The sequence below is a fragment of the Anas acuta genome, chromosome 8 (assembly GCF_963932015.1).
Source record: "Anas acuta chromosome 8, bAnaAcu1.1, whole genome shotgun sequence".
NCBI classification, from domain to species: Eukaryota; Metazoa; Chordata; class Aves; order Anseriformes; family Anatidae; genus Anas; species Anas acuta.
This window is the reverse complement of record NC_088986.1, coordinates 21,171,426-21,195,080: the sequence shown is the minus strand read 5'-3', so window position 1 is coordinate 21,195,080 and position 23,655 is coordinate 21,171,426. Positions and strand designations below refer to the sequence as shown.

Sequence of the window (23,655 nt, the reverse complement as noted above, 5' to 3'; positions counted from 1 at the left end):
CCTGGCTCCCGCAGCCTGCGGCCACTTAGGTAATTAGCTGCGGGGCCGGGGGGGTGCTGGGGGGGGGCTCGGGAAGGGGCGAGCCCCATGGGGGGGTCCCTTTGGGGTCCCCCCCCCTCGTCCCCAGGATGTCCCAGCCCAGCCCTGAGCGGGGCACGAGGCGGCGCTGCCCCAAAGGTGCCCGGTGCTGCGGGAGGGGGGTCCCCTCCACGTGCCCCCCCCCCCCAAAAAGGGGATTCGGGCCCGCACCAAACAGGATTACGGAAAGTCTATTTACGGGACTCTCTTTTTTTTTTTTCTATTTTTTTTTTTTCCCTGCACGCATGGCAGCTTTAGCTGCCCGGCCCCACAAATCTCCCCGCAGCGCCTGCCGGGGATGCTAATCCGGGCAGCTAAACACACCCCCCCCCCCCCCCCCAAAAAAAAAAAAAAAAAACCACCCTGCATCCCCCCCTCCCCATCCCATTTTGCCAACCACATGTTTTGGGGCCGGGGGGGTGGGGGGGGCAGGGGAGCAGCTGGTGGCGAGGCTGGGCCGGGGCGGGGATTCGGGGGGGGGGGGGAATTGATGCTGGGGATGAGCCCCCCCAGGGAAATCAAGGAGAGGGAGGCAGCAGCGACAGGCGATTTATTTCGAGGGCAGGAGGCTGGGGCTGCAGGAGCCAGGGCTCCCCGTCCTGCCCGCCCTCTCCTCCCACCTGGGCGAAGTGAAGACAGCAAGAAAAAGGTTGCAAATCGGATTGACGGCCCCCACCCCTTAATAAAGTTTATTATCAGCTGGGCTCTAATCCTTTTAAATCCCCCGGGCGGGGGGCAGGGCCGGGATTAGGGAGGGCAGCGTAATCCCAATGAATTTGTTACAGGGGGGGATTTAGGCAGCGCCAGCGCAGCAGATGGCCCCGGCCCCAGAAAACAACCATTTTCCTTAATGATTCCTAACAAGGATAAAAGGGCAGAGGGAAACGGGGCCAGGACCCCTCCCCGGGGATGCTCCCGCATCCCTGCCCCACACCAAGCTGCAGCTCGGCACTGGGGATGGTTCATGTCCCCCCCCCCCTTGGGGACAAACCAGGAGCTGGGGGTACACAGCAGCCCCCTGCAAGAAGGAGGCAAAAAGCAGGGGAAAATTTAGGGATGAGCCGAGACAGCGGGGCTGCCGTCGGCAAAAAATAATTTATTCCACTAAAACAAGCAGAGAGCGAGCAGCGGGGGGTGTGGGGTGGACACGAGACGCAGGTGAGACCCACGAGTGCCCCCCCTGCCCCACAGTGTCTGGGGGTGGGGGGTGGCCCCAAAACCCAATGCTCCCAGCCCCAGCAGTGGTGTGACCCTATAGGGCTGCCCCTGGCATGGGGCCGGGACCCCAACCACCGTCAGCATCCCCGCAGCACGGGCAGGGACGCTGCCACACCTCCGTTCCCACCCCCCGCCCCCCAAAAATCACCCTCCACCCGCCGCCCTGGGAGAGGCAGCAAAACCTCTCCCTGGGTGCGAGGCAGCTGGGGGGGGGTCCCTCAAATCCCAGGGGCTGCCCCGTCCCCCCCGCTCGCTCTCAGGCCACGGGGAAGCCGGGGCGACCCTTGCGGGCACGGGTACGGAGCCGAAAAAACGTGTACATGCCCAGGAGGCACATGGAGGAGAGGAAGTAGAGCGCGATGCAGAGGCTGACGTCCAAGCGGGAGAAGCCCAAGCCCAGCACCCGCAGCCAGGGGCTCCTCCGCAAGCCTCCTCCCTCCTCCTCCTCCTCTTCCTCCCGGGTCTCCGGAGGCCGCAGGCGCTCCCAGCCGGCGTCCTGGTGCAGAGGGATGGTGTCCCGCTTGCTGAGCCGCCGGCGCCGGCCGGCTGCCCGCAGCGCCTTGCTCTTGAAGTGCTGCTCGCTGAAGGAGTCCAGGTCCACGATGTCCTCGCCCGCCTCCCGCAGCCGCGGGTTCCTGCGCACGATGCTGGGGCGACGCAGCTCGGGGGAGCCCGGCCGCCCCGTCTCTCCCTCCCCGTCGGGTTTCTCCGTCTCCTTCTCTTCCTTTTCCTTCTCCTCTTCCTCCTCCTTCTCCCGGGGGCTGGCGGTGCCCAGCCTGGCGCCCACCACCGCCTCCTCCCCGGCCCGGGGGACGGGGACGGCGTAGTCCAGGTCGATGTTGCCCGGGGAGAAGAAGGTTTTGAGGAAGCTCAGCACGGCCAACTCGTCCCAGGCATGCACGCCCCGCTCCTCCTTATGGCACTGGGGACACATGTCCGGCGGGGGCCACTGCAGCTTGGGGAACTGGGGGTCCTCTGTGTCACCACCTGGAGGGGCAGCAGGTGAGAGGGGTCCTCTGCAGCCCCCCATGTGCTGGTACCGCCACCACGGAGCAGTGAGCAGAGGGGGACAGGGACGGGGACATCTCAGGAGGACAAGTGCTCCAAGGGCAGTTTTGGGAGGCTCCATGCAATCAGCTACTGGCCCCTGGGCTGAGGGGGGCACGGGATGTCCCCACCCCCATGGGACCCCATCTTGGCGAAGCCATTGGCCAACTCCACCGTGAGGAGGGATGCTCCTACGTCCCAGATCCCTTCCTCTTGGGAAACCAGCCCGGCTCAGTCCCCACACCTCCGGGTACCACCCTGCCACCCCTCCTCCTCCCCACCTCGGCCCCCTTACCCGCCAGGCGCGCGTTGACCTCGTTGTGGTGGGACCAGAGCCAGAGGACGGCCTCGTCCCGGCCCTTCACCTGGTCCATGGACTTGGCTGCCATGGCCTCGAAGTGCTGGGCGCACTCCTGGCAGCCGAAGAAGTGCTTGACGTAGCAGCGCATGGTGCCTAGCACCTCCAGCGGCAGCTCTGGGGGGCACAGAGAGCGATTGGGGACCCCGCAGAGCCTCCACCGCTCAGTTTCCCCCTGGGACAGAGCATCCCCTGTCCCCCTGCCCCTGGAGGGACGCCCTTACCTTTGTCGGGGCCGCCCTGGGCAGCCTGGACGGTCAGCAGGTGGAAGACGGTCCAGAGCCCGCAGGGGTAGCCGCGGAAATGGGGCTCGCTGCCCCTGCAGCCCACCCAGGTGACGTTGGTGGGGAGCACGGCCGGGGGGGAGGCCTGCGGGACAGAGGGACACGGCCTGACGGGGATGGAGACCGAGACGGGGAGGACGGGGGAAGGGGAGGAGGGAGCCTTACGTCCTGGTTGTTCTTCACCGCCTCCTTCAGGGCGCTGCGGGGCAGCTCGGGCTCCGTCCAGTTCCTCAGCCAGCCATCAAGGGTCTGCAGGTAGCTCTGCACGCAGGGGCGCCCGGGGAAGTACTGCGATGAAACGGGGGGAAAACGGGGGAGGAAAGAGTCAGAGATCCAGCACCCGGCCGTCTGAGCAGGGCAGAGAGCTGCTCTGACAGGGAGGCAGCCAAAGCCGATTAGCGGCAGCGCTCGCAAACCGCGGGCACGGCGGGGAGATGGGGAGCCCGTGGGTGTGCTGGTGGCAGGAGGATGGACAGACAGAGGGACAGGCTCGTGCCACAGCCACCAGAAAGACAGCAGCAGCAGATAGGAGAAACAGCTGGAAGTAAAAGGAGCATTTTGCTCCTCCTTTGCCAAGGCTGTTCTCCCTGGACCCACCAACGACACCACAAGCCCTAAATTTGCAAGGAATTCATCCGCCATCCAACATTTCTGCTGCAAAGCGCTGTTCCTTCCTTCCACGTGAGGTTTTAACCACTCGATGCATTGCTTCCCAGCTGTCATTCCTTCCCCGTCACGATTCCCCCTGCTCCTCGTGGGAATGCAACAGTTAAGGCGCAGCCGGGCTGGCAGCAATGCTGGTGCCGCTGCTCCGTCCCGTGGATGAGCATGGGAACGGCAGCACAGCACGGGCTCCGCATCCCCGGGGACAGCCCCGGCACACGGCGGGGATGGAAACGCACAGCAGGATCTGCCCAGTGCCAGGGGGTTCAGAGAACCTGGACTGGGAAGGGGCTCGCTCAAATCTGCTGGAGAAATCCTGGTCCAAACGCAGTGCTTGGTGGCACCGCACCTGCTGGCTCGGAGCTCCTCTGTGCTTGAATCTCGCCAAGCCCCAGAAAGGAGAGCCTGATTTCAGGTTTTCCATGGCACTGTGCAGAGCAGCAGCGCCTTTGCCAGGCTATCAAAGGAGCCAGCAGAGAGCAGGACCCCGAGCTGAGCTCCCAAACGGGAGCTGCAAACCCACGGCCACCCGCTGCAGGTGGCAGCGCCTCTTCTGCAGGCACCCAGCCTGCTCAGCCTGCAGACACCCACCCCTCCGTTCACACCCAAAGCCATCCGGCACCACCAGCCACGCGAGCACCCACACACAGAGGTGTGGGCAGGAAAACAAAGCCCCCAGCACCGCTCTGACCAACCGGGGGCTGGCACAAACCGCAGGGCACAGCTTCAGAGCAGTATCCAGATGGGGACACAGGGCTGGTGTCCCAACCCTCCGCCACCCCCATGTTTGCTTTTCACCCCGAACCGAATGCAGCTTGCTCCTCACCTTGGCCAGCGTGGCCACGTAGCACTTGAAGGCGGCCAGCTGGGCTCCCGACAGCGTGGCTGGCCGGCCGGCCTCCACCCGCAGCGAGTAGTGCAGCGCGGACTCCAGGTCGGCCATGTACACCTTGGAGCTGGGGGCACAACGCGACGCCCGTCGGCGCTCCGCTCTGCGCCCCCGCAGTCCCATTTTGGGGGGTCAAAAGGGCACGGTCCCAGCCCTCTGTCCGCCCACGGACACGTCAGCTCCTCCCATCCCTCCCTCTGCCACCCCAAAATGCCCAGGAAGGGCTCTGACCGGTCAGCCCTCCTCGGCTGCGCCGCGCGGGTCTCGTTGGGAGCGCTGGCGGTGACGTTCAGGCGGTAGGAGCCGCGCGTGACGCCGGAGAGCGTCCGCAGGTAGTAGGTGTAGAAGGAGCGCGCCTCCAGGTGCCTGCGGGGAGGGAGGGAGGAGCCGTGAGCCCACCCTCTCCCACCCCAAAACAGCTGCTGGGAGCGCTGGGGAAGCCCCCGACTCACACGGGCAGGCGGGAGAAGGAGCCGTTGCGGAGCAGCAGGTAGCCGGAGGGGAAGGTGGTGACGCCGAACTTCTGCACCAGCTCCTCCTCGCTGCTCAGCACCCTCCTCACCGCCACGTTCTCGTACTGCAGCAGGTCCAAAATCACCTGCAAGCGGAGGGCAGCAGGGATTTTTGTTTTTTTTGGAGGTATTGAGCATCCCCATCCCTCCCTGGCCACACGCATGCCGGGAGGAGGAGGCACTGGGGACGCCGCCAGCTGCACCCACCTCTCTGCCCACAAAGGAGTCGCTCTTCTCGAAGATCAGCGCCAGGTACTGCTCGCCGTTCCTCTGGAAGAAGCTGTGAACCTCCTCCGCGCTGCAAGAGAGGAGCGTGGTGGTGTTGGGGGGGTCCTGCAGGTGGCCCCGCTGGCACCACCGGGGGGCTTCGCCCTCCCATGTCAACGGGTCCCTGTCCGCAGGGATTGGGGACAGGACACTGATGTGGTTCCAGCCCCGGTTCCTCCCTGCTGAGGTTTCCAGCCCTGTTTTCTGCTCCGGTTCACGGGCTCTGAAAGCCCGCAGGGTCAACTAAGGAGGTAGAAAACAAAGCGTGGGCAGGGCAGGAGGGAGCTGTGCGCTCACCCACGGGGAAAAAAAACAAACAGTAAAACAAAACAGCAATGAATTTGAACAAGGGTTGTGTTTTGTTTTTTGGCTAGGACACGGAGAGCTGCAGCATGACCCTGGCCCAAACATCGCTTTGCAGAAAGCCAAATGCTCCCTCCGCAGGCACCACCTTGCTCTCTTTCCAGCCAGGCTGAATTAAAACTAAAATAATACAAAATAAGGCGGGCTGGCTGAGCGCTTCTGGCTCAGGATGTCCCTGGAAAACCTCTTTTCCTGCCGCCCCTACCTCGCGGGCTCCAGCGGAGGGCACGCGGGCGGCCAGGCGTCCAGGCTCTGCTCCAGGTTGGTGATGATGGCACGGCGCAGCTCCGTGACGGTGGCAGCGGGGTCTGCGGGGGGACAGGACACGGGGCTGAGCTGTCCCCTGGGGCTTCCCTGAGGGGCCAACCAGCGACCTGACTCCCTGCACCCCCCCAAAAAAAAATAAAAGAATGTGGCTAAAAGGCCCTGAATACTCACTAGCAATCCTTATCCCATCCTCTGCCTTCTTGGTGAACGCCCTGAAGAACTGGAAGGAACACAGCACAGATAAACACGAGGTGTCCCCGCCTCGCCGGGCATCCCCGCGCGTGGGACGTCACCGGGACGGATGCTGCCCGGCTCCGGATGCGCCTCGCCCGCCCCGAGGGGAGGGATGCTGAGCACTGCCAGGCGGCACGGCGCGCACCTCCAGGGGACCCCGGGGTGCAGCTGGGACCGTCCCAGCCCCACAAACCGCTGCCTGCGGCTCCCGAGCTTCCACTAAGGGAGCAGAAGGGTTTGTTTGTGACCCCTGCCCTGCCCGGGTTGTGCCCTCTCCTGCGTCCCGAGGCAGCTGTGGAACCAGATTGTGCCACGTAGGTGTTTGCTTTGCAGGCCGGGCTGGGAGCTGTTTGCAGAAGGCGCTGGGCTCCGACAGGGAGGTGGGGACGAGGGGGTGCGGGGCCGCAGCAGCAACGCCCTCCGCCCAGTAAGACCCCATGGCAGGGCTGGGCACAGCTCCTGCACCCCAAATCTTGACCCTGCGCTAGGTTCCTCAGCCTGCTGGACCCCACAGCCCCAGCACCGCTCGGTTTCCCAGCGCAGGGGGAAGCCAGGAGGGTTTTCACTGCTCCAAAAAGTCTGATTTTTGTAGCCCCGTCCTGCCGGAGCCCAGCCGGCCCCGCGGGCTGCACGCACACACACAGGGTGTTCGACTGGTTCCAGCTCACCGAGCTGCAATTAACCCTGCTTTAATTAAGCGATGGAGGACGGGGCCGCCCTGGCACCCACCTCCGAGCGCAACAGAGTTAAAAACCCATCCCTTCTCCCCTCCTCTCCTTCTCAAGGAGATGGCAGCTCGCCCTGCTTGCCCGCTGGGCATCCTGCTGGCCGGGGAGCGCCTGGGGAGCTCTGCCTGCCCTGCATGTGCTGGACGGGCTCTGTTTACAGTGGGAAGTGCCGAGAGCCAGCGTATTTACACAGCTCAGCGGCCGGGCAGGGGCCCAGGAGCAGGGATGGTGCCCTGCCAGCTGCTGCCAGCAGAGGTTCCCATCCCGGGCAGCTGCTCGGCCCCGGGGCGAAGCAGCCTGCAGAGTCCCGAAGGGAATATTTTGGAAGGGAATATTTTGGTGCAGTGCTGCCAGCCCCATTGAGCAAGAGAGGGGTGGGCCACGAGGAAAAGCAGGGTGAAAAGCGGGCACTGGCAAAGGGGCCTCTCCCCACCCTCGCCTTACCTTCAGCGTGGGGAAGCCGGTGATCCCAAAACTGGCGCACACCTGCTGGTTGGCCTCGTCGGCGCAGTCGATGGCCGCGAGGATCACTGCCGGCCTCCACTCTGCGGGGACAAGGAATGGGGTCAGCACGGCCACAGCCCCATGGAGCATCCCCACAATTCGGGCAGCTCCTATGCACATCCCCGTGCATCATGATCCTCGAGGACGTTCTGCTTTTGGGGAGCACGAGCTGCCAGCTCTGTCGCTTTGTGCCGATCCTTGGCGATGGGAAAACCTCTCCCTGTCCCTCCTGGTGGTGACGGTGGCCACGGAGAGCTTGCGCAGAGCCAGGCACGGGGCCAAGGCAGAGCTAATCCTCCTGCCGCCAACGCTGCCTGCAGCAGGGCTGCAGACGCCCCACACCGCCTGGCCCCGTCCCCCGCATCCCTCCCGTCTCCATCTCCCACCTCCGCCTCCTCCCGCAGCCCCAGCGCACGGCGAGGACAGCTTAAGCACCTTGGCCTCTTTTCTTGCCTCCCAAAGCTCGGGGGATTTGTTCCAATCAATGCTTGCTTGGAAAAATCTTCAAAAAAAGAAACACCCGCCCCACGATGCGTATTTTCGGTCCTGCTGGAGCCCTGCCCACACCTTTTCTACCAGAACTCGGAGCCGACCAGCTGGGATCCCTCAGTATCCCCAGCCAGCAGCACCCAGGGACTGTCCCCATCCAAGCGGGGACGCTGCCCGTGGCCCCAAACACTTGGCTCGGGGGCTGGTTACGGCCCCACAGCACCTTGAGCCCTAAGCACCGGGTGCGCTCACCCGGCCGGCGTTTCGTGCCCTACTTTTTGGGGCGGCAAAAGCCACGGCAGAGCCGGGCGAGGCGGCGCCAGCCCTGCACGCCCTGTCCCGGCCGGGTGCAGGCGGCTCTGCCCGCGGCCGCCCGCCCGTCTGGTTCAGCGGGATGGGGCGCGGGGCCCCAAACACTGCCGGGACTGGGGAGGGACGGCTGAACCACGGCTGGGCACGGCGGGCGAGCTGGGATCCGGCTCGTTTTGCCCCAGTCCGATGGGATGGATGGAAAGCAAGGGGAAACGGGCCCAAAAAACACGCCGGCAATGCTCCAGGGTGAGAGACGGGCAGGGGAAGGAGATGACGTTCGTGACCCTTCTGTCCAGCGGTGTCCCCGGGGAAGGTCCACGGGCGTGTCAACCAGCAGGATCTACAGGTTCCAACCAGCAAAATGGAGACCAAAACCTCCGAAATGGCTCCTTTTGGGTTCAAAAACAGCCCAGCTCGAGGACACCCTGCCGCGAGGGTGGCGGTGCCACGTGGGGACAGGAAGGGCCGTCGGGGCCGCGGGGGCAGCCGGGGGCCAGGCACGCTCCTGCGCTCATCGGCACGCGGCGCCCCGCAGCCGGCGTCCTGCCCGTCGAGCCCGTTCCTACAAAAATCCACCTGGGGGGACGGCGGCGTGCAGGCTCCTTCCCGCAGGCTCCTTCCCGCTGCCAGCAGCGCACGGGGGCGGCTTCCGACCCCGACAGACCCCAAAGCGGGGTGAGCATCCGTGGCACAGCAGCGTCCTGGTGTCCAAAATCCATCCGGGCTTCAGTCCGCTCAGCGGGGCGAGACGGGGCGAGGGTCCCCGTGGCAGGGAGGGGACCCCATAGGGGACGGGGTGCTCACCCTATTGCCCCCACCCTTTGCTCCCTGCCCTCGGAGGTCAAATTGGGGGTGACAAAACCGGGGCGCAGCTCCTCCCGGGGGGGTCTCCCGTCGCCCCCCGACCCAGAGGGAGGCAAAAAGTGCCGGCGAGGGGGGTTGGGGGGATTTAGGGGATTTATGGGGGCGACCGCGGGCACTCACCGCGGATGTCCTCGGCCAGGGCCCGCCATGTGGGGGCGAAGTGGACGCAGTGGCCGCACCAGGAGGCGAAGAACTCGACGGCCCAGGCGCTGGGGGAGCCCAGGATGCGGCCCTCGGCCGTGGTGGCCCCCAGCAGCTCCAGAGGGTCGCTGGGCGAGTACAGCCCCCGGGGACGAGCCGCGGGCAGCGCCAGGGCCAGCACCAGCGCCGCGGGCCACCACCGGCCCCCCGGGTGGCCACCACCGCCACCACCACCACGGCCACCGCCACCGCTCCGCGCCCGCCGCCGCCACATCGCCCACCCGGCCGCCGCCCGGCTGTAGGGCCGCCCGGCTGTAGGGCCGCCCGGTTTTTGGGGCCGCCCGGCTTTTTGGGGCCGCCCCCGGCGGGCGGGACCGGAGGGGCGGGGCTCAGCCCCCCCCCCCCCCATACACACACACACACACACCCCGCTGCCATCGCAGCGCCCCCTGATGGGAGCTGCCCCCACCTGAGGGGAGGGTTTTTTTGGGGAGGGGGGATGTGTTTGGGTACCCCCCCAGCCAAACGCCACACACACACACCACACGCACAGATCCCAGCTCCTGGGGCTCAGCTGCACCCCGGTGTTTTGGGGGTTGTGCAGTCTGAGGGGGTCCCGACCTGCAGCACCTCACGCCCCTAAATAGCCCCCCGCTACCCCACAGGCAGCTCCTGTGGGGGTGGCAGAGGGGCCCCGCGTGTCCCCCTGCCCAGGACCCCCACCCCATCACCAGGCAACCCCCATCCCACACACTGTCCTATGGAGGCAGGGGGGTGTCCCAGGAGACCCTCCCCAAAAGGCCGGCAGCACCCGCGGACGCCCCGTGTAAAATCCCGATAAACCAACACGGGGCGAAATGCGGCTGATTCAGGCCCAAAACCTGCAGCGCTGCCATTATGGAAATTCCTCGAGGGAAGCCGCCCGCCTGACGGCAGCACCCAGCTCGGACACCCTGACGTCAGCCAGGGCCACGCCGGCTGGGTGGCATCTGCAGGGGTGTCCCCCCCACCCGGCGCTGTCCCCACACGTGGCGGGGACACCCAGGGCCACACGGGGCTGGTGGCTGCCATCGGGGAGCGATGCCTGGCCATATTACGCACCACAAAGGCCCCAAATCCAGCTCCTCCACCCCAAAAAAAAGCAGGGAATCCCAGCCCCGCAGCCCCAGGTGGGGCCGTGCCGGTGCTCACGCACGCACCCGGAAGGTGCCCGTTGCACAGCGCCCCGGGGCAGAGCTGGACGTGGCCTCCCCCCAAAAAAAAAAAACCCTCAAAAGCCACCCTAAAAGGTGCTGTCTCCAAAAGGAAGACCTTCCTGCCTTCCCCGCCCCGCCGTGACGAGGGGCCCCGTGATGCGGGGTGCCCATCGCTCCCCAGAGCCGGGTGCTGGCTCCAGCCCCAGAAAGGCCATTAGCCGCGACGGGCCCCACCTAGGTATTTTCGGAGGACTTGCCGTGCTAGAAAAACAAGCCTGCGAGAGCCAAGCCTTGCCCTGGCAGGGGAGCACAGGGGCCTCGGAGCGGGGCACGGCCCCAAGGGTGCAACGGGGAGGCGATGGGGACAGAGCTCACGGGATGTGAGGGCAGGAGGGGTGCCCCCACGCACCTTTGTGGGTCCAAGCCGATGCGAACGGGGGCAGAGGGTGGTACAACGCGGCCCGGGCAGCTGTGATTAAACCCCAACGGGATTATCGCAGCACAGGGAGGGGGCCCCTGCATGGCTGATGTGAGCAGCAGCCTCTGGCTGGCGCAGGGATGATGCCACGGCTCGCTGTCAGCCAGCAGGAGATTAAAAAACAAAAATCCTGCCAGCAGCCGCCCGGTTTCTGTCCGGGGCAGCTGTTCCCCACAGCCTCAGTGCGAAGGGATGTCATCACCGTTATTTTACCCTGGGCTAAAGTCCTTGTTTTAAGGGCTCATCATTTAAGGGCTAACCCCATGATGGGGTTATCACGCCGAAGGAGAGGCTCGGCACCAGCCTAATTGCCAGCATCCTCCCCATGCAGCTCGCCCCTCCCTCCCAAGGCAGCCCGAATTCCTCGAATCCTTTTTTAGCTGCAAAAGCAGCTCCCTCGTGCCCCAAGGCAGTGAGGGGAGAGCCCGAACCCCGGGGCTCCGGCTCCTTTTGGGGTGAGCCAGGCCCTTGCTCACCCGCCCCGGGCTGGGGATGCTCCTGTTTCCGGGGAGCCGCTGCCGACCCCCCGCCGCCAGGCTGGCGCGTCCCTACGGCACCAGGCACGGGCTTGCCCCCATGGCCTCTTTTCTTTTTTTTTTTTTTTTTTAATTTTTTTTCTTCAGATCAGGCTTTTCATCTCTGCGTCAAGCCGGGAAGAGCTGGATTTTCCTTGCAGATCGCCCCTGAAGGCAAAGCAGGGGTGGTTTTTTTGTTGTTGTTGTTGAAGATGGATTTGAGATTAACTAAAATGAATTTTAAAAATAAAATGAAGAATTGGTAGGAGGCCAGAGAGGCTTTGGGAATGCCCTCCAAGTGCTACCTGCTGCTGGTCCTTCCCTCGCCCTTTGGAGCCCCCAGCCAGCCCCAGAGCCCATCTTTAGGCTCTCGTGCTGTGGTTGGGAACGTGTTTGATTTCCATTAGCAGAGCTCGGCAAAATGTCTTCAGCACCCAGCTCAGCATCCTTAACCTGGGGAAGAGACGTGCTCCACTCCCACGTAACGAGGCTAAAGATCCCTGTAGATGCTCCCAAGCTGCACAGGTGCCGTGTTCATTAAGCTCATCAGCTCTCAGATCTCCCTTCCCAGCCAACAGGAACTGCCTTGAAGTCAATGAGATGTGGGCTACGATCCTCAAAGGCCACTAAGACCTCAATGAAATCGTTGGAGCCCTGCAGAACTCGTTTCATGCACCCAAAATGGATCGTTTTCACAGACACAAAGAGCTGCTCTGATCGTCTTTGTACTGGTCTAGAGGAGACACAGAAAGACTATTTGGGTTTTTACGTATTCAGGTCTTGAACTGACAAAAAAAGATTACTGAATGTGTTTTGGAAAATGGGGAATGATTTATAGTGTCTGCATGAATCTGGCTGCAGACAACCAATGGCTCAAACCGTCAGGGTAAGACAACCCAGGAATTTCTCGCCTCCCTTTAGTTTTGAAGTTTCGGGGACGGGGAGATCCCAAAACGGACTTTCTTCCTTGAAAATTAAAGAACACGTTCCTGCGTAATTGGGATTCCAGGAACTGACTCCAAGAAAAACACGCGACCGATGCGAGACTCATGGCACAACCATGACAGGTGCCCACGCCGTCACCCAGCCCTGGCATTCAGGAGGCCGCTCGGAGGAGCTGGCACCCGATTCCCCATGACACACGGGTGGACACGAACCCTGACCCATGCCAGGGCTGCGGAGGTGCTCGCTCAGCAGAGCCCCCAGGACCAGCAGAGCCCCTCTGGGCTGCCACCGGCAGCTGGCAGTTGTTGATTTCTTCCTTTCAAGCCCAGCCAGCCTGTAATAACAACAGACGCGCAAGAAAATCTGGGGTGCATTCTCAGGATGTGATGAATGTGTTCACGTAGGTTGTGTCTGCAGCAGGACTGCAGCAGTTCCAGCCCCTGTCTGCTATTCACCCTCCGCTGATTCATCCCTGCTCAGGACGACGCAGCAGCGCTGCTCTTTTCAGAGGGCGCTGGTAGCACCCGGTGCCCTCTTTGGGTACGTCGGGGTTGGAAACGAATTTGAGATCCACTCAAAGTCCCTCCTTATAAGTCACCGCCACATCCCCGGATGCACAGAGCAGATGTTTTCCACTCCAGCTCATCTGCCCAGCGTCCAGGAGCAGATCGGAGGAGACCACACCGCCCAGATTTGCCACATCATCATTTGGCAGCTGGCTTAATTGCAGCGCATGAAGCAGAATACCACACAGATGACAACGGGGCGCTCCTGCGGGCTCACCTGCCAGGGCCACACCGTGCCCAGCCTCTGGCTGGCCGAGCTGCGCGGGCTCCATCACCTCCGTAGAGCAATGAGTTGGGTCCAGGTGGGACCGGGCTCCTCAAGCTGAGCGAGGCAAAGGGCAGGATCCTCTTCAGTGCCTTTGTGGTGCTGGAATGAAAGAACACAAAGCCTCTTTAGAAAGGCTCTGGGCACATCTCTGACTATCCCCGTGCCACCATGGCCCAGCATCGTGGCAGCACACCCAGATGAAGGTGCAGGAGCTGGCTGATGTTACCACCTGGGATGCCCCCCTGAGCCCCCATTAATTCCATCTCCAGCCAATTCAGAGAAAATCCCATTTACAGCCAGCTGAGACGTCACGGTTGGTGGCAGACAAGTCAGCCAGCCACCAGGAGCCACCAGGAGCCACCAGGAACCAGCACCGGGGAGGGAGCACAGCCCAGGGCCACAGCAACTCCCACGACGGGGCCGATGGAAAACCCCAGAGCAGGAACCGACCAGGCCTGCTCAGCCCATCCTCACACACCACATCCATCAGGCCAAAAAAGGCCTCTTTCCCCACACACCCTGCTCCTGCCTGACCCTTGTCCTCCTTCCAAACAGAGCTGCCGAGGGCGGAGGCTCCTCTCTCCTCCTTTCCCCCAGCTTTCCCCAGGATCTCACTGGGGAGGGCGCAGAAAGGTGCAAATCTGGGGCCAGGAATTTTATTTGCCACGCCACGGCCGGGCAGCCCCCTCCCCTCCTTCCCGTGCCCTGCAGAGAGCTGCTGGCATCCCGCAGCTCCCTGCCGGCTCCTTTTCTTCCCAGGGCCGTGCTAATGAGGACCAAGGGGCACTGTGGAAGCCCTTACGCTGTGCAGGACACAAAATGCAGAGTGGGGACAGCATTTTGTGTGCCAGGGAAGGGGCTGCCTGCCATTGCCCAACCCGGGAGTTGCACCAGCTCCACGGGCACAGCCTTCGCAAGGCAGCCGCGCTCCGGCGGCGCTGGGAAGAGTTGCACAAACACCCCAGTAGAAAGTCTGTGCCAAAGTGGAGCAACGTAGGTTTGCAGATGAGGAAATTAGAGCCTTTGTCAAGCTGATTGCCGGGCATCCTGGGCAAGGACGCGGCAGCGATGCAGCACTTTGCTGTGTCACTTGCCAGAGCACCGTGGCAGCCTTCCCGCTGCTCAGGCCCTTTTTAAAGGCAAGCCAGGTCTCCAGACGGAGCAGCACACTTCATTTTTTTCCAGCATAAATGCACTCTAAAACACTTCCAGGGACAGATGCTGATGGCAGCAAGTAGATCCCTGTCTGCAAACACAAGGCTCAAGGAGCAAAATAGCTGCAGGGTGAGGGAAGTGCCACGGACGCTCTCCTGCTGTTTGATAATGAGGGCGCAGAGGCTGCGGCACCACTTTGTTTCAGCCCTTTGGGCAGCAAATGCCCCACCGCCGTGCTCTGGCTGGTTCAGAGCGAGCTCAGGCGGCTGCGATGCTCTCCACCGAGTGCTGACACCGTGGGACAGCAGCAAAACAGCCTCCGAAAGGAGTGCACCAAGCCTTCCTCCACGGCGAGGTACCTCTGCTAAGGAGAAACAGCAGCAAACTGCTCAGCGCAGTGTTGGTAACGCCTTTGCAGGGGTTTTGTTCACCCCTATATAACTCACCCCAGCTGGAAGAGCAGCGCTGCTTTCTTGTAGGCTGTTTGCACACCTAACTAGGCACAGCTCCACCTGCACAGGGAACTGCATGAGTTTACCATGCAAGCTCACTAGCCCAAAGTTCTTCTTGCTCCAAACTCCACTTTCCCAGAGAACATTTCCAACATCCTTGCTAGACAGCAATCAGTGTTTAACGCTCAGCTATATGTTAAGAAACAGCCCCAAAACACAGCAGAGGTACAGGAGCAGCAGCAGCCGCAGGTCCTGAGCAGGCTCAACAAATGCTCTGGGTCTTCCCCGTCTCGTGCTGCGCCCATTCTGCTCCTCCTGCACCTCCCGGCCGCCTGCCCACATGCCTGGAGTTTGGCACCACAACTGCTCTGCCCTCCTCTTGCAAAGCTCTGCTACCTTTCACGTGTTACAAGTTTTTTTTGTTTTTTTTTTTTTCCTTTTCAGAAGACAGTTTGCAACCGTCAGAGGAGAAAGGAAACCACAAGGATTTAGGACAGCTTCCTCAAGAAATGAAGCTTTCAAGCAGTGGCGTTCGCCCCCGCCAGCTGAGGAAGTGAGCAGAGCTGGGGGCAGCAGCTTTACTCAACTGTGAAAATTCAGGAGCCTAATTGAGTGCTCTGAAACAAGGCTTAGGCTCTGAAGAATTTCATTCCAACACTGTTAAGATCTTGTTTTCTTTTCTAAATTTTGGAAACCACGAGTTTTTAAAACCCATTTTACATAAAGGCAAGGAGTAATTTTTCTCCGGGCAAGGCCGTGTAGTGCCTTTCTGCAATGATTACACAATGTTATTTTCTGTTTTGGTTTTTATCAGTCAGCTTTAACAACAAGGAAATTCTAATAACGTGTGATTATAATTAAGGCAACTAATGGGATTTTGTGGACTGTGATTGGCATCGCAAGTACAGCATCAGACAGAGAGGGGAACGTATAAGGGACAAATCTCCAGGACACCTTCAGAATTAGCAGCCATTTGGGTAATTATAAATCTCCGTTTTATAAGGAACGAGGAAACAAGATTAATTTATAAATCAGTTTATTTACAGATTTTGTTCTCTTAAAGTACATTTCAGTTACGAAAGATATTTACACTGGTGTACACAGGGACCCCCCTGGTTATTTTACAGTTCTTAATTACAAAAACCCCTCCACATCCTTGGGTCTGTCTACTGTGCAAAGCTGCTCTGCATGTGAACATTTGCTGAAACTGGCCCAAAAACCAAGTTACCAGGTTATTTACACATACACAGTAAACAGGTTTCTTTTTAGTATCTCCACAACACAGTACATCGGGAGACGGAGCCTCCCAGAAGGCGGCTTTGCAAATGTATATCAAAAGGCTCTGCAAAGTCAAGGAAAAAAAACTATTAAATGCAGGTTAATTACAGTATTCCTCTTTCATCTGTATATATTTTTGCATTTAACGTTTAAATTACAAATAAGTTCAATAGTTTGCTTTTCTCCATTTTAGTTGATTTGTAAACACTTCAGATGCACTAAATACCTTGTAAGATTCAACTGTTTCTCTGCTGAAAAGTACTTTAGTTTCCTAATAGTCTTAAGGTAGCAAAGGGATATGAAAGTCAGAACTGCGCTCAGTTCCGTGCAGAATAGTCACTTAAAAGGTCTCTATCACTGTGCTACTGAAGATCTTCTGCAGGTACACACTTATTCAAGTATTGCAAAAAGCTAAGGCCACTTTTTCAAGAAAGGAAAGTGAACAAGACGGGATTTTTCCAATCCCTCAATTCCACCTTGTGAGCAGCGAGCCTCTGAAAGGCAGAAGTGCTGATTTGCCGCAGCTCAGCTCGGGAAGCATCCTGCTGCGAGAGGTACTCACGCTCCTGGTCCTCACGAGCCTGGGCTTTCCCACCCAGCACCGAGATCCTTCCGAAAAGGGAATTGCATCTCCACAGTGACACTGGCCACTGCCTCAAAGAGCTTCCAGGTCTCGGAAAAATCTCACAGCCTCGAAACTTCTCACGGGGTTGGCACCAAGATAACCAGGACCCGGTAGTATCATCTTGTTCTTTTAGTGGGGAGGTTGGGGAGAGGAGAGGAATACAGAACTCGGCCTCTGCTGTCAAGACTCCAGACTCCCCCCTACCTCCTCGTTATCAGACATGACCCAGACAGACCATTGCTTCATCGCAGTAATCATCAGTCCCAAAGTAACTCAACGCACTCGAGCTATTGAGCATACACTCAACTCAAAGCAACTCAACACACTTGAGGTATTGAGAAGAGAATTCACGTATATTCAAGTCTTTGTAGGGTTGCTCCTGTCGAGGATTGCTACCAAAAAAATAAACGGTGATGTTTGCAAAGGAATAAAGCCATTACTTACACAGTTTTCTTCTGCCCGACCAGCCGTAAAAACAACTTCTGTTGAGGGTGCTAAACTACTGCTGATCTAAACCAGCGAGACAACAGGCGCATCATCTCCAATGGTCCCTGGCACCCTGGCAGGCCAACTGTGCAGCCTCCTCCCTGCTGGTGGCTGCACAGAAAAGCCCCACCAGCCCCACAGGGCAGCTGAAAAGCCTCCGCGATGCGCAGCACCCTTCTCAGTGCCGGCCACACCACCTACGGGACAGAAGCTAACTGCATGCCTCCGATACTCCAGCCTCCAACCTGCGCTGCGGGTTTCTACCTTCTTTCCGTAATTGCTACCTATAAAAATAACAATCGTCTCTATTGAAAAAGATACACCCAAGGAAAGGGAATCTGAGGCAGTGACCCAAGCAGTGACACCAGGCTGGTTAAATGCAGCAGCTTTAGTTTGCTTCTATTTTAAGCGTTTGAGAATTTCACAGTTCAGCATCATGACACCTTAGGCGGACAAATGAATCACTTAAGGAAAAAGGCTGGACGTTGCTCTGCCAAGACCATTTGACTTCCAGCCAGCTAGAAAGGCTGTTACTGCAGGACAGACGTGCATATGCCCTGCTGGAGGTGTTCCTATTACAGCGTTATCTCCTCCTTCTTTTTCTTCCACTTGTTAAGCTTCCATGCATATGGCTCCCCATTAACTCGCAAGTGAGGTGCTGGCAATACTACATCTGAGAGTCTGCTTGGACCTCTGATATATCCAACACTTCCCAGTGCTGTCCCTGAAGAATTACCAGCCACGTGTCGTTGTGCAAAATGCAAATATTCCAATGATAGCTCTCCAAAACAAAACAAAAAAAAAAAAAAAGGAAAAGAAAAAAACTAATGGAGCACTAGCAGAGAGAGGCATCCTAAGAAGCCCAAGAACCAAGCAGATGAAAGAAGCAGCAGGTATCTCCCCCACCACGCCTATCGTGGGTAGCAGCATCTTTTGGGGACCTCCAAGAGGGCTTCGAAGCATCTCCCTGCACTCCGATGTGTCTGGAGAACCTGGCTCTCCTCTGCATCTTGTCCCAGGTTAACAATTTGGGACATCCACTATTAAGGCATCAATGTTTGACCCCAGATTGTCTGTGTTCATCCAAGAAAAACACTAGAATGGGGGGGACAGATTAGGAAAGAGAACTCAGCAGAAGGACACTGTGGTTCAAACTCGGCACCGAATGAATCGGGTACCAGCTGCCCATTGCCGAGAAGTTCTGGGAAAGGAAGGAAACAGACGGAGCAGGGAAGTTTCACATCGTTTTTCAGCTCAGTCCCTTCACCTCTCCCTTGTCTCTGAATCAGGTGCAGAGAAGCTCCGTTCCTAGCTGTACTTTTGCTTCCCACCCCCAGTCAGCGAGGTTTGGTTCCTCTCACCTTCCCTGCATCTGCCTCGAGGAGCTGGAGGTTGTGTGTGAAGAATACAGACACTGGCAGTTTCCAGAACAGACGCTTCCTCAAGTTTGGCTTTCTCAAAATGTAAGATAGCACAACCAACTGCACAGGACACTCTCCTATAACCCACTTAATAAATTATCTGAAAATAAATTAAAAAAAGCCACAAGCACAAAACATGCAGACAGTCAAGCACTGCTTTCTTTGGTGAATACACTCTGTTCTCTAAATTGTTCAAGTGATTGCTTCTCCGATTTATTAGGTGACAAGAAGGGAGAAGGCTGAGGGTGTGAAGGCCAAATTTTTGCAAGGAAACATTTTCCACTCCTGCATGTCTCGTGCCTGAGAGAATCCTGAGTATCCGTTATCTAGGAGCAGCTGGTGCTCCAGGAAGTGAAGAAGTGCTACACGGTAGGAGGAAAGTTGTCCACGGGCTCATCTTTCACGTTTGGCATGAGGCGGCCTTTATCTTGCTCCACCTCTGGATTGAAGCACGTTACATAGGAAAAGCAGTAAGAATTCTTTACTTGAATGCAAAAAGCAACATCACCTAATTTCCCTGGACTGACTGGCACCGTATCTGGTACCGCATCCCGAGAAGAAAAGACGAAAACCAACTTCACAGAAAATGGAATTAACTGGGCTCTGGAGCAGAAGAGACTGATGCACATTGTTAGGGCTGCAGGAGAAGAGGTGTTAAGGTTTTAACACTGTTCAGTATGGTAAATATTCAGTTATGACTAAAACCTGACCAAACCATTTCTTCTGCAAATCGCTCACATTTCTAAAGACAACTCGAGCACTGATGGCTGAGAGCCTTTCCAGCAAAACAGCCAATATCCCAACTTAACCCACCCCTTTCAGAACACAGGCTGCACATCAAAGCCCCAGGGCAGGGGCCACGGACAGCTGCCGACAGCTCTGTGGCAGAACTGTGTCGGCACGCAAACAGTCTGAGCACTCCACAATGCAGCCTCTAGTGAGGATCAGCTTGTTCCAAGCAACAAATCCGGTGCGAGGTCTCTAGCGGCAGAGGATGCAAGTTCAGGTTGCTGCAATCGCATCTGTACTGCCTTTAAAACCCACGTGTGGAAGTCCAGCAGCAGTGCTTGCAGGGTGGAGAGTACGTCGGGAGTCAGAAAGGCCCATGACTCAGTGGTTACGTAGCGTCAAGTTTATTTTCAGCTCTGTCAGACAAGCAGTAATCTCCGCTGTTTCTCATTTATCTGGTTCAGTACATCAACAGTGTCTCTGATTAAGGCCTCGAAGATCCCGTCTGCCAACTGCATCTTTACACACAGTTCGTCCTCGTCGTAGTTCACCCACTGTGCTTCTTCCTCGTGAAGTTCCTGCACCTGGGAGCATAGAGAGGAAAAGGCAGAACAAACAAACATTACAACTCCGTTGCTTTACGATAATATCCCCTGCAAAGTTCCAGAAAGAGTCCATAACAGCCTGTATCTGCCAACGGCATGTCTGTCTTTGCAAAAGATTACAGGAAACGCTTGGAATAGCAAAACAGACACGGAGCTATTTGAACCAGGCTATTTCACCGCGTGGACATTTGCTGCCTTTCACCATGCTACTTGTTTCAAAGGATTTCATATTCCTGCACAAGTTTTTCACTTGAAAGAGCTCAGCTAATGGGATATTTTTGACCAACACCAGCATAAGCTCCATTAAAAACTCCCTAATTGCCCATTTGCAGGAAGCTGATTTCATGCAGCTTAAACTGGTAAGGAATCATGCAAAGGGCTTCAAAAGGGGAAAGAAAAAAAAAAAAAGAAAAGATTTGACTGCAGTTCAGATTATTTGAATTAGGAAACCTAAAGGAACTTACAAACTTCTCCAGTTCTTCTATACTGGAAGACAAAACACTGGTGTGTGTTGTATGGCAGTCTTACAACTCATTTGCACAAAATACTTCATGCTTCATTGGATTTGAGAGCATTATTACAAATTGAGTTTTGTGCTCTTACAGTCAGAATAGCTCAATGCATATTTATTTCTGTTTCTTCTTAAATTGTTGACATGCAAAATCCCATTTCACTGGTCACTGGCAAATAGGTGTCTGAGTAACAGACAGAAGTGAGTGATCTCACTCAGCAAATAAATTCGCACCAGGAGTCTCTCCAAATTCCACACCTCCAATTAAACTTACTAAAAATTTGTTTTGGTAACTATTTTAGTATTACATACACATCCTAACAAAGCTCAAACTTTCTCAAAAAAAAACGAAGAGTGGGGACAAACATCACTCTTTAAAACGATCTACTAGTCGGGTATCAATATGTAATAGTGTTGTCATCTCAACGAGCACAAGAGCTATAGCCCCAGTGCACTCTTCCTTCCGTCTGAAGCTGAAGTGTGCAGCAAGTTGCCTGTTTTGGAGGTGACAGCTGCGGCAGCACAGTGATGACTCAATAACCCAAACACAGCGTGAAGCCCAAGAGCAGGCTGCTCTGGGAACCCCAGGGAAGCTGCATTGCTTCCAGGGTTTTTAGCCATTCATAAGGCTTCAGTTACACACGGGTTTTCGGTCTGACAGCTCTTTTCTCCTTCTCCTAAGAGAGCCTGGGGAGAGGGGCAGGGATCTCATCCTGTACACAGCTTTGGAAGAGTCACACTAAATGCTTACAAATCTCCGTGCTACCGCAGCAAGCATCCTTTTTGGCACAGCCCTCATTTCCCTTACAGCTGTCAAAGATGGAGTGTAATGGTTTCATTGCACTCCTTACTAGCAATGAAGAAGCAACAGCACTGGCAATCAAATTCTGAACGTGCATCGTAGGCAAAAAAAATAGTTTAAACTGTGAACACTATCAAGTGACAGATAATTCAGTGTAAGTTTGTTTCAGCCATCCACCCCCACACAGACTTTTGAGGTCTCTCCCTGGAGAAGCTTGCTGCCTACACTCAGTATGTGCTGGTTGTAAATTTTGATAAGCCTTGGACTAAACCAAAGCAGCGTGTCCCATATCCTCTCATTAACAAGGAGGTATAAAACAAGCACCAATTTAGAGCTGATCACATGTTGTGTGACCTCACACAGACCACTTAGATGAGGAAGAGCAGGAGATAGGCAACCTGGAAAGAAGAGGGTGCCACAAAGAAGTGTTACCGAAAAAGACAGGTCTTGGAGAGCAAATGGAGGCACCAAAAAGGAGACAGTGAAGATCCTAACTAGAGGAAAGATCCTGGAAGTGAGGGAAGATCCTAAAGATGAGAGAGATGGGTGGAGACGAGTGTTGGTGGACCTTGGCCCATGACTCCCATGACTGGCAGCTGGGAGCAGCTGCACAACACCAACCCACACAACCTTCTGCCTGACCATCCCTGGCCAGCAGCATCCTCCCTGCTGGGAACATAAGGTGAGACCTGCTGAGCTTTAGACAAAGTTTTGATTTCTGTAGATTCCCATTCAAAACCATTAACATCTGCAAAATAAACTACGTTGAAGGAGTCACTAGATCATTTGGGAGGCTAGAAATAAGAGAAATCCAGAAATAAACCACTGCCTTGGAAGAAGGCCAGTATGAGGAAGGCAGGTAGGCCCATTTTCCCAGCACTTCATGCCCGGTGTTTGGAAACGTTAAGATGTACAACTGTGCACAAGAGCAGGCTTTGATTCTCTTCTTACAGTTTGACTTCCCTTGGGTTTAGGTCGTGGGGGCCACAGAAGCAGGCTTCTGATTAAGCCAGCTTGACAGGGACAGCTCTGCTTTGCTGGGGAATTCAAAATCGCACAGAGAACATTTTAGCCCTCGAGTCAACAGGCCAGAAGGATCAAGTGCTTTTCAACACTCTGTTGGCAGGCTTGTCAGGTGTAAAAACTGAACATGTAGGTTTGGCAGTAACGTGTGAGCTTTACTTTCTGAAGCTCAGGATAAAAGAAAAGGGGTGGGAGGGTCAGCACAGGGAAAGCAACAGCAGTGTTTGTTCTGGCCCTATGCAAACAGATCAGCACAAAGGTTTTGGCTGGAGACCCAAATGGAAAAATAGTGAGAGCAATCTATTGTTAGCACCTGAACTTAAATAAGGAGATATAAAGGCTCTTACTGTAGCTTACAAAGGTTTTGAAAGGTCTAGGGAACACTGATACACCCAAAGCAGCACCTCTGCCTACGTGTACGTCTGAGATTCTCCCCACAGAGCACAGACAGAACACACAAAATAAAGGAGGCAATACTAAGGGACATGAAATGAAAAGCAAACATCTACACGTTCCTTTACCTTGATTTGAAACTGAAAGTGAAGATTTGCTGTAAACATTAGTAGTCGGAACAACTGCCTAGCAGACAAGATCTCTCCTAACAGATTCTGTTACAAATACTTTCTGAGGAGAGAACCCGCAAAAAAAAAGAGCACAATTGTTTGTTTTTTTGTTTGTTTTTTTTTTTTGTCACTGGCAGAAAACCCTTGACAACTATTTTAGTGTGGGAAAGAACAGACAAAAGTGAAAACAGGACTAAAGATGCAGTTGCTGGTGGAAGTAGCAGAGGCCAAGGCAAAGCAAACAGGTGAAGGGCTGGGCTGATCCATCCACTTCTCCCCTTGATTCCCAGCTGGTGCAAAGGCAGACGGGCACCTGCACCTCCTCGCATCACCAGGCACTGCCCTAACACAGGCTGCTTCTGCTGTCATGCTCCCTCCCACCACACTGAACCTTTGCTGCAGTCAAGGACTACTGCCAGGAACTAGGTTTGGTGTAATGAGCCTTCTAGGAGACATCCAGGAATAACCAGGGAGAGATTAAGCCAGGCAAAATAATCTGGCACTTGCTCTGTGCCTTCAGAGAAACCTATGTCAGCTGAGCACACAGACTTGGCTCTGGGTTTTAGAGCCACCCCCCTGTCAAGGCAGACAATGTCACTATTTGACAATCATTACTAATGTGCTGGAGAAGTAAGCACGCAACAGACTCTGCTTTCTCCATATCAAAACCCTGGCATTAGTCATACCTAGCTCCTGGGTCAGGCAGTATTGGATAGTCAGATGTGTTTAACCCCTCTCAAAGTCACTAAAAATATGTAGTTGTCTCAATAAAAGCTGAGAAAATGTGTTTTCATTTGAAAATGACTTTTACTTGAATGA

General features: G+C 56.6%; 2 protein-coding genes across 9 annotated transcripts in view; both read right to left on the bottom strand.

The window, feature by feature from the left end:
- Positions 1-1,127: 1,127 nt before the first annotated feature.
- QSOX1 (quiescin sulfhydryl oxidase 1) lies at positions 1,128-9,559 on the bottom strand. Its single transcript, XM_068690478.1, has 12 exons — positions 9,198-9,559; positions 7,353-7,453; positions 6,118-6,166; positions 5,885-5,987; positions 5,257-5,347; positions 4,990-5,135; positions 4,769-4,903; positions 4,475-4,604; positions 3,151-3,273; positions 2,926-3,070; positions 2,639-2,818; positions 1,128-2,283 (listed from the first exon to the last, which is right to left on the bottom strand). Exons 1-12 carry the CDS (start codon positions 9,490-9,492, stop codon positions 1,553-1,555), a joined length of 2,229 nt encoding a protein of 742 aa, XP_068546579.1. The 5' UTR covers positions 9,493-9,559; the 3' UTR covers positions 1,128-1,552.
- A 6,253-nt stretch (positions 9,560-15,812) lies between these two features.
- The window catches only part of CEP350 (centrosomal protein 350), a 71,787-nt gene continuing 63,944 nt past the window's right edge, over positions 15,813-23,655 (bottom strand). For all 8 annotated transcript variants that reach the window (XM_068690792.1, XM_068690793.1, XM_068690789.1 and 5 more), the window contains one exon: positions 15,813-19,916. In XM_068690792.1, the coding sequence (XP_068546893.1) occupies positions 19,752-19,916 (165 nt within the window). In that variant the 3' untranslated portion in view covers positions 15,813-19,751. The remainder of the gene's footprint in view (positions 19,917-23,655) is intronic.

Bases quoted from the DNA above. Each gene is read 5' to 3' on its own strand.
- QSOX1 (XM_068690478.1), bottom strand. From the start codon at position 9,492: ATGTGGCGGCGGCGGGCGCGGAGCGGTGGCGGTGGCCGTGGTGGTGGT. The intron at 6,167-7,352 runs GTAAGGCGAGGG...TGTTCCTTCCAG, and splicing joins CCGGCTTCCCCACGCTGAAG to TTCTTCAGGGCGTTCACCAA. The intron at 2,284-2,638 runs GTAAGGGGGCCG...CTGCCCCTCCAG, and splicing joins GGTCAACGCGCGCCTGGCGG to GTGGTGACACAGAGGACCCC.